This window comes from Cuculus canorus, chromosome 6, assembly GCF_017976375.1.
Source record: "Cuculus canorus isolate bCucCan1 chromosome 6, bCucCan1.pri, whole genome shotgun sequence".
NCBI classification, from domain to species: domain Eukaryota; kingdom Metazoa; phylum Chordata; class Aves; order Cuculiformes; family Cuculidae; genus Cuculus; species Cuculus canorus.
The window spans coordinates 21,237,861-21,257,336 of NC_071406.1; the positions used below are offsets into that span (position 1 = coordinate 21,237,861).

The following is a 19,476-nucleotide window of genomic DNA, read 5'->3' on the forward strand; positions in this document are numbered from 1 at the left end:
ATTGTCAGCTATTAAAATGATACCTAAAGAGCTCTTCATCAATAGATTTCAAAGCTTATGCTTCTGAGGTCATTCTGAGGACGCATGGTCATATCTTCATTTAGGACTGGTTTATGCAAGTCCATTCAGAAAAATGGAGCGATCTGGATAATTTGGGTACTGTAACTGAAGAAAGATGTGTGTATATGTGCAGGAGCCAGCTCCAGTGTTTGTCATGAGTGCTGGAAGATGAACTTCCAGGAGAAGTTCTAGGTCAGTTGGAAGCGGGGTAAAATCTGGCCATGACAACAAGGTAGAGAGGTTGGAAGGAGAAAGGGAGATATTATTCAGTTATGTTTTCAGCACTGGCTAAAAAAGGTCTTGCTGATTTGATCAAAGAAATGTTTTCTTCTGCTCAGAATATCATTATTTGTAAGTGAAGAAGGCTGTGTTAGAGGCACGCGACTCCCATGCTCAGTTTTCCCCCCGAACAGAAATTGCAGCAAACCGCTGGATTTTGACAGATAGCTCGAGTCAGAGACTGTGACAACTGCAGTGAAGGCAGGGATGGGGGCAGGCAAAGCTGGCAGTGCTACAGCCCACTTTTTTTTTTCAGACTATTTGAAGGACTGGGTGTGCATGGAGCAGCCTTCAGCTACCACCTCTTTCCTCATTCTCGCAAAAGTAGAATTGCATCCGAATGATGATGGGCACTCAGCATGCTGGCTCAGCAATAGATCAGAAACATCTGGTGGCAGGTTCCCACACATGGCTCCTCAGCCATCCTGCCAAAGTAATCCCTGAAACTTCCCTGAACATGGAAATTCTCTCTGTATACAGAAATTGTTTGTTTGGTTTAAATCAATATAGCATTTATCACATCATCAGGATTGTGTGTTTAACTTAGAATTTTCTTCAGCGTAGACATGAGGACCTGTGCAATTACTTTTGGAGGACAACCAACCAGAGTGTCCCTGAAGGGAAAGAGCAAGCTAGCAGACGACCTAAAGACAGGATGATAAAGCTCTGGAGCATGCCACGTGTGGAAGCCAGTGTCTCGGTATTCATTAGCCCGCTGGAGAGTGTGATAGTACAGGGGAGAGAAGTGAAGCCTCCCAAACTAAAGTGAGGCAGGGCGGACAACACAGCGATGTTACGGAGCACCGCACCTACCACTTGAAGTGATTTTGCGTGTACGCAGACCGCCGCGGGCGCGGTCCTGCGGCTGGAGCGCCACTAAAGCCTGCGAGTCGCCTTTGCCGTAAAGTCCCGTGGCGACAAAAGACAGCTTTCCTCTCGCAGCTCGTCTCTGGCGGGACCGGGCAGCGAGAAAAGGAACCGAAAGTAAAAACCAAAGGGATTTCTGTAGCTGGGGTTGCAAAGCGCGTCCTGACCGCAGTTTTGCTGCGGGCGGTGGTGAGCGCTCAGGCTCTTTTCCGCGCCTCACTGAACGCCCGTGCCTGCGCGCAGAGTTAAGCCATTAAACGTTTCGGAAATCCTTTCTCTCGGGACGGTCCCGGCTCCTCTGTCATCGCCTCAGCGGGAGAGAGCGGGGAGCCGCGCTCCGGGCAGCGGCTGCGCGGGGGTCGGCGAGGAGCGCTCCGGGCGTCACCGCCTCCTGCCCCCACCGGGCGGCCGCCGGGGTCCCCGCCGGCTCGGTGGGGGCTGCGGGAGGGCTGCGGGGCGGCCCCGGCGGGAGCCAATGGGGCGGCGGCGGGCGGGTGCCGGGCGGGGCGCGGAGCCGGCCCCGCAGCATCGGCCGCGGCGGCGGGGCTGACGCGCCTCCGTCCTCCTCCTCTGCGGGCGGCCGCTCGCACGCGCCTCGCCAGGCCGAGCGGAGCCGCGGCAGACAAAGCAAAGATGGCAGGGATCCTCGCCTGGTTCTGGAACGAGCGGTTCTGGCTGCCGCACAACGTCACCTGGGCGGACCTGCAGAGCACGGAGGAAGCCGCCTTCCCGCAGGCGGAGGACCTCTACCTCGCCTTCCCCCTGGCCTTCTGCATCTTCATGATCCGGATGCTCTTCGAAAGGTAGCGCGGGGCCGGGGGAGCCGCGGCGCCCCCTCCTCTCTGCCGGCGGTGCCGGGCTCGCGCGCTTCCCCGGCCCCCGCGGGCCCCTGCGGGAGCGTGGCGGGAGGCGGCTGCGCGCCTCGCCCGCGGGCGCTAGGAGGCGAGGCGGCCCCGGGAACGGGAGCCGCTCCCTGCCGCGTGCGGCAACGGAGCCCCGGCAGCAGCGGGTGCCCGTGCCCCCGCCGAACAACCGAGGGGCCGGGAGGTGGCGGTGAACCTGAGCGTCAGCTGGGGACGGGAGGCGGCGTGGTGGGCAGCATCCCCGGGGAGGGCGCTGCTAAAGGGCAGGGCCGGGCAGCATCCCCAGGGAGGACGCCGCTGCGGGGTCGGGCAGGGCAGCATCCCGAAGGAGAGCACCGCTGAAAGGCCGGGCAGGGCAGCATCCCCAGGGAATGAGCCGCTGTATGGCCGGACAGGGCAGCATCCCCAGGGAAAGCGCCGCTGGATGACCGGACAGGGCAGCATTCCCAGGGAAAGAGCCGCTGGATGACCGGGCAGGGCAGCATCCCCAGGGAAAGCGCCGCTGCATGGCCGGACAGGGCAGCATCCCCAGGGAAAGAGCCGCTGTATGGCCGGACAGGGCAACATCCCCAGGGAAAGAGCCGCTGGATGACCGGGCATGGCAGCATCCCCAGGGAAAGCGCCGCTGGATGGCCGGACAGGGTCGCTGTGGCAGCGAGTCTCGGCGCTCCAGGCGCTGCGCATCACTGGACCAAACTTGCCGCTCCTCGAATTCCTGAAATCAACGCACACGTTTCGCAAACATATAAAAATATACATATATACACTTGAAGGTGTCAAACTGCTGTATTGGTCGTCAGTGTGTGTGTTGCGCGCTCATCCCCTCGCGGGTGTTGAGCAGAGGCGCCCGGCGCGGGGGGGGGCTGGGGCCGCGCGGGTCGCTCGCTCGCTCAGGCTTTGTGCTGCCTGACAAAGGTGCGGTCCCCTCCATCTGCAGAGAACAAAAGGATTCCCTGTGCCGGCACCTACGTGTTTTCAGGGCTGTCTGCCCTAGGCCGTGCTGTTACGGTAGTCAAGGAAGATAGCGGAAGGCCAGTAGTTACTACGTGCCAGAGAAAGGCTGTAAAGATGCTTTAAAAATGATAAAATAGCTGATCTGCCACGTAGGAGTCTGTGTCTCCTAAGGATTCCTTCGACCTGGTTGGAATTTGACACCTGGGATGTTGATTTGTGAAAAACTTGGCGACTTGGTTGAGAGGACCATATTTGTTTTGGAAAAAAAAAAAAAAGCCGCGATGGGCCGTTGTTAACTTCTGTGTTGCATTATGGATTTACTGACAAAGACAGCAAAAACTTGTGCTCTGCATGGAAATCTGAGGTTATCAAAAATGCATTTGGAGACTTGTCCTGAGTTAAGGACTGCGATACAGTTACAGTTTGAACCCCGAGTATTATTTAGATAATGTCAAAGCATTAGTGTGGTTTTTTTTCCCCTCCTTTGCAGTCTGTACAATGCGTGCTTTCAAGTGCTGAAAGTGGGTGCGTGATGTTGCATCTCTTGCCATCTGAACTGCAATATGTATCCCGGCAGGGCTGTGTTTAGAGGGAAGAACAGTTAATCGGGGAGTCAATTTCAGCGTAAATGTAGAATAACATTGTTTATAGAATTCTGATGTGGCCGTTAGCATTACAGAAGGTACTCTGATTATTTAGTTGTCTGTATCCACTCTCTCTGGTTATTTTTCTTCATTCAACTAAAGTAATTTTTAATTTTGCAGTACATTATATTTTTAAGTGTTATACAGATGAGGAAATAAGTACTTTTTTTTTCAGAGTTCTCCTGTATTCATTAGGCTAATTTTGAAATTTTGATCTGGAAATGTCCTCTACTAGCCTGACAGTAGGTGAGAGACCTCCAAAGAGGATTTTATTAGCAATTACTTAAGTATATATTTCTTCCTTTTAAATTTCAAATCAGTTGTGAAACTCCACTGTCACAGTAGGATCAGGCTGTTTTGTGTGGGATTAATCCACACAGCATGGTACAATTTTGATTTTTCATGTAGAGTGTTTTATTCAAGTAGGCTGAGCAAAAGTGACTGGACCTGCTTTCACTGATCAAAGCAAGGGGTTTGTCTTTCACTTGAATGGGGTAATAATCAAGCCTTATTATGGCTCATTAGTAATTTATTTTGTTAGACCTTTGTGCTTTGTTTGTTGGGAGCCACAGAAATTCCTCATGCACACATTAATTAAAGGCTTACAATTATTTCAATTGATAAAGCTATGCAAGATTGGAAAGGGAAAAGAGAGGAATGTCTGTTAAACTGACAGTTTTTCATTCTTCTATGTATTAAAACAACTACATTTTTCCTTTCAAAACTCAAGCTGTTGATGACTGATGTACATGCTACATCCTGGAACAAGCTATTGCATATGTGTTCCTTGTTTTTGCAATGGTGGCAACTAAAGAAAAAATAAACATAGATGCTGTATTATTTTTTTTTAATAAAACAGGTCTGCATCCATGGTTGTACTGCAGTATTTGTAAAATCAGTGTGTTCTGCTTTTTGTTTTGTAAGATACCTAACGCTCTTGTAGTTCTTTATACTGGTAGGTAAGCAGCCACAAGGTGTTGAGAATCTGATTATGTATTTTGTATCCATTATTTTCAGACTCCTTCCTAGTGGCTGACTGCTAGGTTGCTGGAGCAGTGTGCTTTTAAATGGTTTCATGGATCTTCACAATAGTGAAGAGTTATGGTTTGGGGGGAGCTCTTATTTGGATTTTGTGAGTCTGATACATACTTCTTGATATGCCTGGGGGATAAAACTTGTTATGCTAAGGGGTAAAGGTTGACCTCATTTATATATTTATGTGTATTTATTTATGGGTGCAACTGAAATGAAAGAACTTGAAAACTTTGTTCTATACATATTCACCTATTATTAGCAAAGTTAATCCTACTGGGATATTTTTTTTGTTACTGGTTTGATGAATCAACTAACCAAGTCAAGAAAAGCATCTAGACACTTCTGATTTTTTTTTCTCTTTTTTTTTCTTTTCTTTTCAGATAAACTATTTTGTTGATTTCCTTGTCCTGCCATCCCTGACCAGTACTCTTGAATGGAAAGAAATAGTAGATTAGAACATTAAGTGTGTGCTGAATAGCTTCAGCAATTGGATCTCATGATGATAAGTGCACTTGAAATAAGCTTTGCTCTGAGGTGTAATCAGGTAACCATGAGATATAGTGAATCTATTTGTTGAGGCCATCATAGTTATGGATGAGGTGCTAAAATACCTTAACGGCCTTTTCTCTTTTCCTTTCCTTCTCATTCATCTATTTCTTTAAACACAAAGTACATTTTAAAAAACTATAATAACTAAGCACAAAGATGGTGCTACCTAGTAATTTGGAAGATGAGCAGGAGTGCAGTGGTAATGTGGGGACGTATTTCTTTGTATATCCATCCATTTGGGGTGTCTTACTGTTTCCTTTAAAAGCACATAAGCAATTAGGGATCCCCTCTTGTGCTATACAACACCTTCAGCCATAAGGAAATAGCATGAATGCTCAAAAATACCAGTCTCTGTCTCAGCAGATCCTTTTCAGGTCTAGTGTGGGCCAAGACAAGTTAAATTGCATTGAAACTGCTCTTACTGACAACAGGGTATCGTAGTTTTGATTGGCATGAAAAGATAAAGAAACATCAGTTATTCTGGGAAAATAAAATTTTTCTTGATTCTTTTATGGGATCATGCAGCTCTTTTCTCTATGCACTAGACCTCACTCCTCAAAAGCAGCATCCTTCCTATCTTCCCAAGCACGTCCTCTGTGAGGGGTGTGTGGTTATTAAAAAAAAATGTTTGCTCAGCAGTTAGTGTGCTTGTTGGACACAAAACTAGAGGATAACACACCCCTGCTTTGGAGACTTCTCTCAATCCTCCAAAAGAAGTGCTAACTAAACACATTTCTGATGTGGTATAGCAGTCTTCTGAGCCAAATAGCCAAATATTACAGCTTTCTTTACACTTGGCTCCTCTACTCAGGTGTTTCATATATCATCTTTTTATTGTAGTTGCAGTATACTTTATTTCTCTGGCCTTGTAAGCAGCAGTTTGGGCCCACATCTCGTGAGATAGCTCCATAAATCAGCAAACTAGGCTTATAATGCCTTTATTGTACTCTGGTCTTGATGTGGTGGCAGTTCTCAAAGGTGAAGCTGATATTCCTCAGCTGATGGAATAGCTCGTTTGGTCAGGGATAGCCTGGCTATATATAGGAGCAGCCTTCCAGCTGTGCTGGTTTAAAGGCAGCCTCATCATTCACTGACAGTCACACCAAGATACTCCAGACATTGAACATATGGCAATTGACAGCTTTTGTGTGACTTTTTGCTTTTATAATGATAATTCAGCCTCAAAGGTAAGCTCAGCTGTCTGTCATTTAATCTGACACAGTAGAATTCCTAGTGGATCAGGGTGACATAATACGACTGTGTGTGTGCACATATGTGTATTTCTATATAAAAAAAAATAAAATGAGTACATATGTATTTTGATAACTGTAAAAATTCGTGGAGGTAACAATATGTTAAAGCTTTGCAAGTGTCTCTGGTATGTGGTGTATACACACAAATTTGATCTTTGTGATTCCCTAAGACATCTAGTATGGGTGTTTCCTCACAACAAGATAGGATAGACAGGATACAGAATTTGGAAGAGGGAATACAAACTTGCTGTGTTTCCAGCAGCACAAAACCTTGCCTGGGGAGGCTGGAGGGAGCATTGATAGGTACTTCTATCAGGACGAGTTTGTAGGCTTGATATTTGTAGATTTCTTGGTTAATTCTCTGTGTGGTAGGCAAAATCTGGTCATTCAGGTATAATTCACTTGGGTGTAAGTGGATACATGTGTTCCCTGACAATAACTTTCTCAGTTTTTTTTCTTTGTATTTTTTCATAATTTCTGTTTTTCATAAGATGATCTGTAAGGTTTGTTTTACTTGATTATCATTTAATAAATGCTTAATTCATTTGAAATGGAATAGGACATTGAAATTGATAACTTCCTATGAAAAGACACAGGCAATGTAAAGAAAATAACAAAAAAATAGCTATTTCTTTTAAACTTTAAGCAAATTTCTTTTTAAAATAGTGATAATAGAGCATTAACAGTAAATAGCTTTAAAATAAATTAACATCTCACTAATTTTACTATGTATTTGTCTGTGTTTCTTTTCATTAGTTACTAATTTTCGTCATTTATATTTGCCTTAATGTAACCAGTTTTTGTTTCCTGGGGTTGCACTGTTTGAGCCTCAGCCACTAACTCACAAGGAAAATATTGTTTCTACCTGGAGAGCACTTGCCTGTCTTGGCATGGGTGTAGCTCTGTCTTACCAGCTCTGACTAGTGTGGTGTACACTCACCCACCTTGATTGTGTTTGTGTTTGCTGGTATGTTGTGTAATGTAGTTGTGTGTTCGGAAGTGGGCTGAGAGTGTTCCTTTAAAATAAAATGGAGTGGATAAAATGTATCCTATTTAAATGTCCTTTGTAAAGGACCACTTATAGATGCACCTTAGTGCCAGTCGCAAAATTGAGAATTAAAAGGGAAATATGTGTTGAGCTCCAGTAGCGAATGCCATTGAAACTGATTTCTGAGTTACCCAGGTGACAAAATTATGACAGCCAAACCACGGCTCGCCTGAGGGAAGGGTTTGGGTTATGGGTCACTAGTGGTTGCTAGGAGCTTGTCATTGGGGCAGAGCTGCTGTTAGTGGGTTTTGTCTGAGTGCAGGTTCCAGTTACTGTTAGAAACTCTCATTCTGCTCCTGCTTGGATTTCTGTAACTACACAGTTGGATCCAAGTTGCCTGTGGCTCTTTTGGTATCTCTTATGTCTGCTTCTGTCACTGATTAAAGGGCATTTGCTAAGAATGTGTTCTTGGAAAAAGAAGAGCTTCTGATATGCTGCCCATTCTACACATCTTCAGACTAGTGTCTTATCAGTGTGTATATAGTGTTCAGTAACACTAACATTTGGGGAAAGCTATTCCCTTGACTCTCTCTTATGTGTCCATGTGGCAGAGAGGACGGGCATGCCTGAGCTGAACAGTGCTTACTTGACTGTATTTGTATTTTGTTTTGTTTTGTTTTGGGTTCTTTCCCAACAGTTGTTAAATACTGAATGCCTACAGTAGTTTGACAGTTAATTAGTATTTAGGGCTTCTGTGCCTTTCTTAAAGTGGTCTTAAGTTTTGAGAAGAAATTTAAAATTGCAGCATAAAAGTATGTAGCTTTCTTAAGTGAGGTAACCTTATGTTACACTAAGTAGTATGATTAAAATTGTAGTTAGCACCTTATGAACGGTCAGATGTGTATGATGTGTATCAACAGTTCCTTGGAGGTGTTCATCTTACACCTTAGTTGCTCTGTAGTCTCGCACACCAGTGACCCCTTAATTCATTGGGCACCAATAGATTTTGGGATGCAGCAGGGATCATTCAGATCAAGGGAAAGGGAGGGAAATGTGAGTCATTGACTCCTTAAAAGAGAAGGAGTCACTGATGTCTTGCTTTAAGGTGAACAAAGTTTCTGACAATTGAATGGGCCGAGATCTCCTGTCCTCTGTGAGGAAGTTGTTTTAGCATGTGGTCCTTACAGAAGACCATCTCCACACTGTCTGACATCCATCAGTTTTTCACAAGAATGATACCTTTCTGGTTATTCTGAAGTGGTCAGATTGTGATGAAGGTGGGAGAGCTGGAGTATTTAGCATCGCCAGTTATAATCTTTGAGGTGATTTTCATAATGCTGGTGGACCTGTACCTAAATCAGAGAGTAAACTGTGATGATTTGAGTTTTTTAATGTAGTTAATACCTCTCATAATCGTAAATTTTGCCACTGGTAAGCTTTCATACTGCTGGGCAATTGTGAAGCCTCATGTAAGTGTTACTAATGTAACATCAAATTTTAACTGTCAAGGTAATTGTCTGTGTAATTACTAAGAATGTCTAAGAGCTGTAAAGAAACATACCATCCAGTTAGTCGTGTTGTGTATTTTATAATATGTAAGATACATAACATATTTGTATATTGGCTATTAATCTAAGCTAGCTTTTGCACAGGGAAGAACAGAAGGCTAAGGTTCTCCAGACTACCTTGTATTAATAAAGTAGCTTTCAGGTTCACTAACCTAAACCTCATTATAATATTATAAATGATGCTTTTTAAAGTTTGGTCTAAAATGATGAAAAGCCTTCTTTGCACTCATAGGTCACACTAGGATGGTTTAAGCAATATATCTAAATCGCTTGCATTTTTTCTCAGTGTGAGTGCAGTAAAAGCTTCCTTTTAATAGTATCTTCTTTATCTTGACTTCTCCTGTAGGGATCAGGGGAAGGAATAACCTACAGTACTATACTAAAAAAACATAAATAAAATCTAGCTGACGTAGTTGCACTTGTGCAAAAACAGATATTAGAGTGCAGAGGGTGTTCATTGCATAAAATCTTAGTTTCCCAAGGATGTCTATGTATTTGTCTGTGCAGTAGTATTTGTCTCTCCTTTGTAACAAGCTAGATGCTCTGTTTTTAACAGCGGTGGGATGACCCAGAGGAGAAGTGGCTGTTTTATTGATTACCTGTGGTGTCTTCTCATCTACTCGTTGTCCATTTGTCGACAGTCCTCTGAGATCAACTTAAAGTTTTTTAGTTCTGCAAGCAGAAGGAGAAAAAGGCTTGGTAGAAATGATGCTGAAATCCTCACTTTGGAGTTGGAATCTCTTCGCTCCCTTTTGGCCTCCCTTGCTGTCTGAATTTAGTTCTATTCAACATTGTATAGATACCTGAACTTTCACTGTTGTTTGCTGCATTGCTGTGACTTGCATCCTTACTGAGAAAAGAGTAGAAGCAGAGGCCACTCTCCACTTTCACTTTCCTAAGATGTTTGGCATCGTGTAGTCACACAGAACTTCTAAATTGTGAAAGCTGATTTTGCACCAATACTGTCTACCTGGACAAATGGTACGAACAAGCCCAACTGCCCAGGCTACTGAGAGACGTCTTCATGCAGTGGCAGGGAACTGCTTATTTGGAAATAAGAGTGCGCTATACAGTGTAAAGTAAAGGGCCCCCCGGCTTAGTCAAAAGCAGTTGCTGATCACAAGAGTGAGTAATGTGAAAAGAAGATCAATGTGGCACGTTGCAACATCCCTTCTGCTTGCTTTTGCTTGTATCTGTTGTGACTGGCGAAGCTGTCACTGAGGGAAATGCAGTGGTCCAATGCAGATGGAGACAAACTGCTTAGTGCGCTGTTGTGCAGCGGACAGTCCAAACAAATGTGTTCCTTAAGAAGTGCAGAAATTTGCCTTGATATAGCAACTGATAAAACTTTGTAGGTGGGCAGCGTAAACGTGGAATGCTAATCTAAACCTGTAGGCATTATAGTGTGACAAAGCAGACAAAACTAAATTGATGTGAAATGAAAGTGAGCTGAGAAATTCTCTGTGTGTGTGTGTGTGTGTGTGTGTGTGTGAACTCAGGTAGTGGTGAGTACCTCTGATGCACTTTTCAACCAGGAGGAGACCTCCTCAGTTGGGGAGCCTGGGGGCTCCAGCCTCTCACTAGCTGACTGTCAGGGCTGTGGCTTTCCTGGGCACTGCTGTAGCACATAAGACCAGTGAATCATCAAGACCAGAGTCCCCCTTGCAACTGGTGAGACCAGTTGCTTCTGTTGTAAACCAAGTTTCAGGTAATGAGTGGGTCATGAGTGGGAATGTGCCTGTTGACGAGGTTTTCTTCAGTTATGCATTAGATTTTCTTGAACTTCCTGCTGTTTACTGCTTGCGGTTGTTCAAAGCATGCTGCTAGACAAGGTGATCGGGTTCAGTGAGGAGTATTTATTCCTCTTACAGGCATTATGTTGGAAATAAGCCATTGAGCAAAAGAAAAGCAAGTGATTAGGCCACAAGTGAGAGCGTGTTTTGTATGTATTGAAGCAATAATTGTGTGGTAATTGGGTGGTTGATGCTTATCTGTTAACTTTTCCCACACACCTAGTATGAGACAAGCGAGAGAACTGATGTGATAAGAGAGTAGCCTGAAAATGTGAATAGTTCCAGCACCAAATGTTCCCCAAGACTGCAAAACCTGTTGAATTAAATTAACTTTGTAGTGATTGCATTGATGTGATTATGACAAATTGAACTGCAAATGGAGTCCTGGGAGCGCTGGTGGACAACAGGTTGAATATGAGCCAGAAATGCACCAGCAGCATTGGGGGAAGTGTTGCCAGCAGGCTGAGGGAAGGGATAATTCCCCTATACCCAGCACTGGTGAAGCTGTCTGGAGTGATGCATTCAGTTTTGATCTCCCCTCTACAAAGTACAAACATACTGGAGTGAGGGCAGTAAAGGGCCCCTAAGATGATTGAAGGATTTGAAGCATCTGACATGAGGAGAGGGTGAGAGAGCTTGGATGGTTCAATCTGGATAACAGATAGCTTAGGGGGGGTCTTACTGGTGTGTACAAATGAGAAGGCAGACTCAGACTCAGTACTATCCAGTGAAAGAATGACAAGCAACTGATATGCAGAAAATTCTGCTTAAACATGAGAACAAACTTTTGCCTGGTGTGGTGAAACACTGGTACCTGTTACCCAGAAAAGCTGTGGAGTCTCCATCTGTGGAGATATTAAAAAACAACTGGGCACAATCCTGCTCTAGTTGACCATGCAGTGAGCACAGGGGTAGACTTGGTGATCTCCAGAGGTCTTTTCCAACCTCGGTGATTCTGTGAAATCATAAACCTCACTAGATGGGGTGTTTTCAAAGTGCAGGGCTCCTAGAGGCTCTCGAGATCCTGCATCTGCATGAAGTATGTAAACTGTCTTGGAAACCTCAATAGGTGAGAATTAGGTTGAAGCAGAAGAAACTTAGGGCAGAGCACATAAGACTTACTGAATGGAGATTTGGATTTTTCATTTATTGTAGAATAGGTCTTTTGATTTTATTGTAATCTGGCATGTGAGCAGAAATAGAGCAGTAAATCAAGAAACAGATGTGGACCTCCTCTACCTAAGACAGGAATTACCTTGTGGGTACCTAAAATCAAGTCTGAGTTGCTGTGGTATAAACACATTCTGTTCCCTTCTAGGATCAATACTTTCAGTCTCCTACAGCATTAAATTTTATTAGAACAGGCAATTTTGAGGATAATTTTAGTTTTGTTGCCCTTAAGTTGATTCTTCTCCACACTGCAATATCTTCAAGATAATTTTGTTTTTGAAAAAAATTCACAGAGGTGCTTAGAAGACAGGGAATGGTGATCACATGCCTTACTGGAAAAGCTTTTATTCACTTTAAGCTCAACATAATAAGAGTAAATCTGTCTTACAAGATACCAGAGAGAGGCCAGTCTTTAGTTCCATATTTACTAATTGCATATACTGACAATATATCTGTAGTTGTAAATATATACATACATGTGTGCAACACAGTAATTTATACACCACAGTGGCATCATATCACTCTGAAGTAATGCTTTTCAAAATGTCTTTTATTAACATTCGTTACATTAAAAAATCTTTAAGAATAGATATAAAATACTGTCTGGATTAGAAAATGAGATATTTAAAAATGTCAGTTGTTGGGGTGATAACGAAACAGGTATTTTGCAGAAGAAACACACCCTATATTCTAATTAGAGGAGCTCTCATATGTGCTAACCTGAAATTATTATTTTCTAGAGCATTTATAGGAAATGTGAAAAATATTTGGGTCTCTTCCAGTTTGGAATGAAGTGGAAATTTAGAAATGTCAAAATTTCATCAGAAACAGATGTCCTGACTTTCAGCCAGCACTGATAAATGGGTCTTGTTATAAGGCAATGATATAGAGACAAAACCGAGATCCCTGTAGCTTTACCAGCCTCCAGAATCATACATTCTTGACCATCTCTTAATTTAAGAGTTACTCAGTTTGTATATATATATACATGGTGCACAGAAAGTTTTTTTTGTGTTTCTTTTTGTTTGTTGTTTTTATTTTTAAATTTTGTTTTATTAAAAAAAATCTCAGAACAGTTTGATTTTCTCAAAAATAGGTTGATGGTTCACTAGAATCATGACAAGAGCTCAAACTTGTATCCTGGCATTTACCTTCAGTTGTCAAGATGAAAGGTACACTAGAAGAAATGAAGAACACTGCTTCATCTTGCTCACTTTGAAGACAAGTAGCACTTGGTATCCATCGCCATAGCATTACTTGTGTTTTGCCTTGTTTCCTGATTGGAATAACTGAAGCTTAACACTAGAGTGGCTTAAGAGCTTTCAATACTAAGAACAAATCTCTTACTCAGAGTGCCTTGAAGAACAAAAAACTGCAAAGTTACCTTGAGGAACCTGCATTTATACTAATACATAAGTGCTTTGTAGTTATATTGTTTGCCCTGTTCTGGAAGGTGGATTTTAGGAGTCATATGGGGTTTTTTTTGCATTTCTTTGGTTTGTTGTATTTCACTACTGTGCTTTCATTTATAACTCAAAACACAACAACCATCATGTCTTTGAAGAACCAGGGCTGTATGAATATACAGCTAGACTTTAGAATTGTGATTGTTTTATGTCTGTAATGGAAGCTGCCTATTAATTATTCAAAAAGAACGCATTGTTTTGGGGTAAAGCATCTGATTCCTGACAATTGAATTCTCTCTCTCTCACATTGTATCTTACAGCTGTGCCCCCTTGTCAGAACAATTTCCCTTACATGTCTCATATTTAGATTAAAATTGAGGTTTATTCCAGTATCTCTTGCTGTGCATCTCTCTGATCTTCATCTCCTTTTCTGTATGTCCCATAAATGTTTTCTTTTCCTGCATCTGCTCCCATCTTATTTTTTCTTATTTTTTGCCCTCTTGTCGATTCCCCCTCTTCGAACAAAAGCTGTCTATCTATGCATGATGTTCTGCAGAGCTGCTGGTGGCTAACAAAGGCAGATCTGAAGCTTCTGTCTTGTCCATTGCTTCCCAGCTCTTGTGTATGGAAGAGGCAGCAACTGAAATACAGAGGAAGAAAAGTCTTGCCCTTCTGCTGTGCTGTTATAACATGTACTGACTCTATCATAGAATCGTAGAATGATTTGGGTTGGAAGGAATCTTAAAGGTGATCTAGTTCCAACCCCTCTACCATGGACAGAGACACCTCTCCCTAGACCAGGCTGCCCAAGGCCCCATCCAACCTGGCCTTGAGCACTGGCAGAGAATGGGCATCCACAGCTTCCTTGGGCAACCTGTTCCAGAGCTTCACCACTCTCATTGCAAAGCATTTCTTCCTAATGTCTAGTGTAAATCTTCCCCCCTTCAATTTATAGCCATTCTTCTTCATCCTATCACTACGTGCCCTTGTAAAAAGTCCCTCCCCAGCTTTCTTGTAGGCCTCCTCTTCAGGTACTGGAAGGTCGCTATAAGAGCTCCACGGAGCCTTCTCTTCTCCAGGCTGAACAACCCCAACTCTCTGAGCCTGTCATTAAGGATTACACTTTTCTTTTTCTGTTTGGCTGTGCTTATGCCTCTTAATCAATGTGCATATTGTACAATGTGATAGGATGTCCAGCAAATTACTTGAAAGAAATGAAAAAAATACTGTTCAGGGTAGGAATGTGCAGTCTGTGAGGCTGTCTTTAATTTTAATGGTATTGCCTTGCTTTGCTGTCCATTTATGAAGAGTGATACACAATTCTTTTACCCTCCTCATTGCTGACCTCAAAAATTGTATTGAAAACATAGTAATAGGGGTAATGATGATATAATATTTGCCTCTTCCAAAAGGTTTTTTTGAGATGCAAAGGGGACTTAATGCATATGAACAGTTGAGGAAGGTCTATGTAATAATATGATGACTGTGTAGCTGGCTGTGTGTAATAAGACTGTATAAAGCTGAAAAACCACAGAAAGAAATGCTGATGCTTTTCTGTGGAAGTGCAGTATAATTCTTGGCATGAAGATACGTAAGTTAAGGAGGTCTGCTGTGTGTGGCAGTGCTGTGTACCAAAGGGATGTGTCATCTTTATTAGACTAAAAAGAAATCAGTTTTGGAACACAAAAATCTGTACTTTGATCCTGCTTTTGTGCACCTGAATGCTATTTAGGACAAGATACAAAAAGTTAGTGTTTACAAAGTTATTGTCATTTTAATAAAGGGCTTGGTTTACTCTTAGACTTTATTTATGACAATAGTACACTACTGTTGTGTACTTCAGCTCTCAGATCATAGTTTTAGATTTAGATCCTGCAGCTGGATTATTTATGGTATAAATGGAATAGTGATGAACTTTAAGTTCATTTGGTCCTACTGCAGAACAGGCTGAGTGATTTTGGTGTTCCAGAAGCTCCTAACGGTGTTAAAATAGTGATAATAAACCTAAAAGTTGGCGTACTTCTGTGCCATCAATAAATATTTGCATCTCATATGACAGATCATGACAAGTCAGCCTCCTCATGTGTGTGACTAATGCAAATAACTTTTTAAGAGATACAGCGCAGCGACCATGTGGCTTGTGGTGTGACAATCTGTTGCTCTTCGGTATCTTGACACTTCTGTTGCTTACTTGGAACTTAAAGTTTAGGAAATTAATTATCCCCCAAATTCCTCCTCACTATGTAAACATTGTTAATGGTTAAGGACTAGAGGTGGGAATGGAGCATAGAAGTAGAATTGGAAGGAGTACACAGGTCTTTTCTGGGGCTTAGGAGAGGGGAGTGAAACTAACAGTACAGTGTGAGGGGAGAACACAGGACCATGGCATGTGTGCATACAGATGGGAGGAATGTGGTGTAACCAGGCATGTCCATTTGTTTGAAACAACATGCATTCGCAACTGCCCTATTCAGATACACTTTTAAATCAAAGATACCTGAGAACAGTTGTGTCCTAGGAAAGGAAGAGACTTGATGTACGTGTGATCTGTCTGCCTCAAGTTGTGCATGGGGCAGAACTGAAAATTCTTGAGAAGAATTAAAATTTTACTTTTTTTTTTAAAGTAGGCTGTAGAAAGCCATAGTGTTTGTATCCTTGCAATCCCCTCCCACGTGGAAGACTGCAGCATACCCAGGCACCACTCCCAACTTCTTGCAGCATCTTTAATGAAGACAGATCACAAATAAGAAAGAAAAGAGGTGCCAGCTGGCTGATGTGACCCAAAATGGTTACAGACTGATATCTGTTTATCTCTGCTGATGGCATCCAGAAATCTGCTCTTTGGGAGAGACAGCACCCTTGCTACTCCTTCCAAATTAAGTCAATAACTATCTTCCAGGTTTGGTTGGAAAATGTAGGTATTGTCACTTAAGGTAGGTGAGAGACTGGATCTGCATCATTCACCAGAACTGTGGATGGGCAGTAAAACCAAGAACATTGAAAGGAAATAGAGGAGACTAGTATAAAACTTTCATTAGAGTAGGCGATTTTTATCTGTAGAAGTCACAAATAGTATTAAGCCAATTTTTGGTTGCCGAACTGCTAGCTCCAAGGACAGAGGAATTCACAGCTGGGCATGAGATGAGGTAACATGCTGTAGTATGTCAATATAGCCAGGAAGAATGGGAGATCTTGAATATAGAGCAAGCAGGTGGAATTTGAGTCTGATGGGCTTTTTTGGGGGGAAATAAGAGAAATACTGTTACATGCAGGGAGTTCTCTAAAGTGGATTGTAGCCTTCTCTTCAGAATGGAAGGGCCCATTGCGACTTCTTGCCAAAATTGGCTGTTGACAAACCAAGAAGACTGACAGAACAATCCTTGTTTTCAGGACAGAAAGTATTTTCAATTAGCTAGGCAAGGCATCCTTCATATCCTGAGGCTATCACCCTACAAAAAGTACTGCTTAAATCATCTAAGGAAACTTACGGTGTGCTGCTCAGATGACTTGATTAGCACTGAAGGTTTATTTTATGACATGAAAAATAATGCAAAATGATTGTTCCTGCCTTATGCTACAATATAAGGAGGGGATGTGTGCCTGTGTGAGAGAGAAAAATGGTAATGTTCTGTAGTAACCCAGAACAGCTATGATTGCCTGGATCATCTAGAAGCACAAGATGTTTTCAGCAATTAATTTATAGACTTAGCAGATGTTCATTATGGCAAGAACCCAATAGAGGACAAGAGCTGTTCTCTGAGAAACTGATAGAATGTTTTCCCAATAGCTGAGGCTTAGGAAGGAAATCCATAAACTTTCTTTTCCTTATTGAGAAACACCTATTTCATAAGAGAGATCTTCTGTTAAGTCTCTAAGCAGAGTATCAGTCATAAGATGCTTTAATGATCTAACAGAGGAATTTAAACAACTGAAAAATTTTGTTTTCTTTACTTAGTTTGGCTGTTCGTGAGAGCTGCTGTTGAACTGTATGAAACATTGACTTGAGTGACTTCTTAAATAAAGAAAAAGTAATTTCTAGTTTTATTTTTGAGTACACTGTATTTTCAGCTGGTAGTTTAATAATAAAAAGAAACTAGTTTCTTATAGAAAGCAAGCCTAATTGACAATGCTGCTATGCTATACATTTTTAAAGAACAATGCCAGTTTCCGATTGACCTGTGGAACAAGAAATCCAGCTTCCGCAAATGAAGCCAATCAAATTTATCTATTGAACAGGATGGGGAAAAAAGCCCCTCCTTTTGAATCTCAGACTGTATTTTCCATCCTGGGGCAATATTTAACAAATGAAAGATAAATAAGGGAACTAACATTTAGGTAAATAGAGACATTTGATCTAACCTGTGTTAAAAGGGGTAAAAGCTTTGAATTTTTATGGAAGCAAAAGATCTGTATTTGACCATCATGCATGAGCACCGCTCAAGAAGAAATATTGGCATTAAGGTATAGACTTCAAAACTGAGTATTAGCTTTGCTTAGAGTGAGTCAAAGTGTGTGGATGCTGCGACCTGACAGTGTAGTGGTTCCATATGTTTTGAGCCTGGCAATTTTCTTACAAATGCTTATATTCCCTACATTGCTTTGTCTAGCACCTCATGTACACCTCAATAATTTCTTTGCTTGCCTTCTGTTTCAGGAGGCATTAAGCATAGCTTGTTACATTGCATTTTGCATCTTATTTGTTACAAATACAGAGTATCCTTTTGGGTTCAGGTCCAAGATGCCTCCCCTCCTCTTAGTGTGTCAAAAAAAGCCTAAATGAAACAAACAAAACCAAACCAACCAACAAGAAACCCCAAAACCTTTTCCTCCAGATTTCCATGGCTGTTTATCTTAGGTACTGGGATGGTAACTGTTAGTGCCTCGCTGAGTTAAGGGTGAAAAATTATCCAAGACTGTGAAGCTTCAACAGTGACTGCTATAGGTAAGATCCAGCTCAGAATGAAAAGCCAGATGGGGTTGATTTAGATGTGTTTTGGGTAGCATAGCCTTGGCTTAAGGGAATTTAACTAAAGGCACAAGGGTAAGGTAAAGAAACATCAAAGGCAGAGGCTCTCGATGCATGTTCTGAAATTTAGGGTGCATTCTGTGTAGTCTGCTGCTCAGCTGTATACTGTGCTCCAAATGGCTTTCCAGGCGTTCTGTGATAGCCCTTGGTTTACTGGTTAGAGAAGATGGCTTTAGTAGCATAATAGAAACTGCTAAGCACCTGTGTGGAAAGAGACATGATGACTTCCATTAATCGGGGCTAAAATGACTTGAGTATTTGGTTGTGTATTTTGGCAGCTGGTTCTGCAAGTGTCACGTTCCACAATAGCTTTTATTTTCCATCAAAGCAAATGGAAGTGTTCAAGGCCAGGTTGGATGGGGCCTTGGGCAGCCTGGTCTGGTGGGAGGTGTCCCTGCCCATGGCAGGGGGGTCGGAATTGGATGATCTTTAAGGTCCCTTCCAATTCAAACCATTCTATGATTCTATGAATGAGACAGTCCTGCTTAACAGCAGCACAGTCCCCCCACCCCCCAGCACGCCTTTCCCACCACTGAACACCCTTGGCAAGCAGTGTCATTAGAGGAGGCGCATGCCATTAGGAATTGAGACTGGCTCCCTCACCCAGCCCAGGGGGCACACCAGCATTCCCTCAGCTTTCAGCTGTCAGCATAACATCCTGTGGCACTCAACCATATGAAGGTTGCGATACCTGGCCTGTCAAACCAGTTTGGTTGGCCATCACTGCAGTAAGTTGGGAAGCTGATTTCTTTGCCTTGCCAGTAACTTGTCAGGTAGCACATTATGTGTGGTGGAAAAGGGAGTTGGAAAGTGATTTGTTTTAGTATTCAGCTGATACAGAATGGCAGATCTTTTTTTTGTTGTTGTTGTTTTTTAAATGATGAAACCAAGTGCCTTCTGTTTGTGCAACAGAAGGAGAGAAATGGATAAAAATGTATTAACTGAAATTAGACTGGCTTGGTCCCTACATTTTATGAAGATTTAAAAAAACACTCAATGCTTTTGTAACAGTAAATGTATG

At 42.4% G+C, this 19,476-nt stretch overlaps 1 protein-coding gene across 2 annotated transcripts in view; it reads left to right on the forward strand.

The window, feature by feature from the left end:
- The first annotated feature begins 1,699 nt into the window (after window positions 1-1,699).
- CERS6 (ceramide synthase 6) overlaps window positions 1,700-19,476 on the forward strand; it is a 123,159-nt gene continuing 105,382 nt past the window's right edge. For both annotated transcript variants that reach the window (XM_054069705.1, XM_054069706.1), the window contains exon 1: window positions 1,700-2,009. In XM_054069705.1, the coding sequence (XP_053925680.1) occupies window positions 1,840-2,009 (170 nt within the window). In that variant the 5' untranslated portion in view covers window positions 1,700-1,839. The remainder of the gene's footprint in view (window positions 2,010-19,476) is intronic.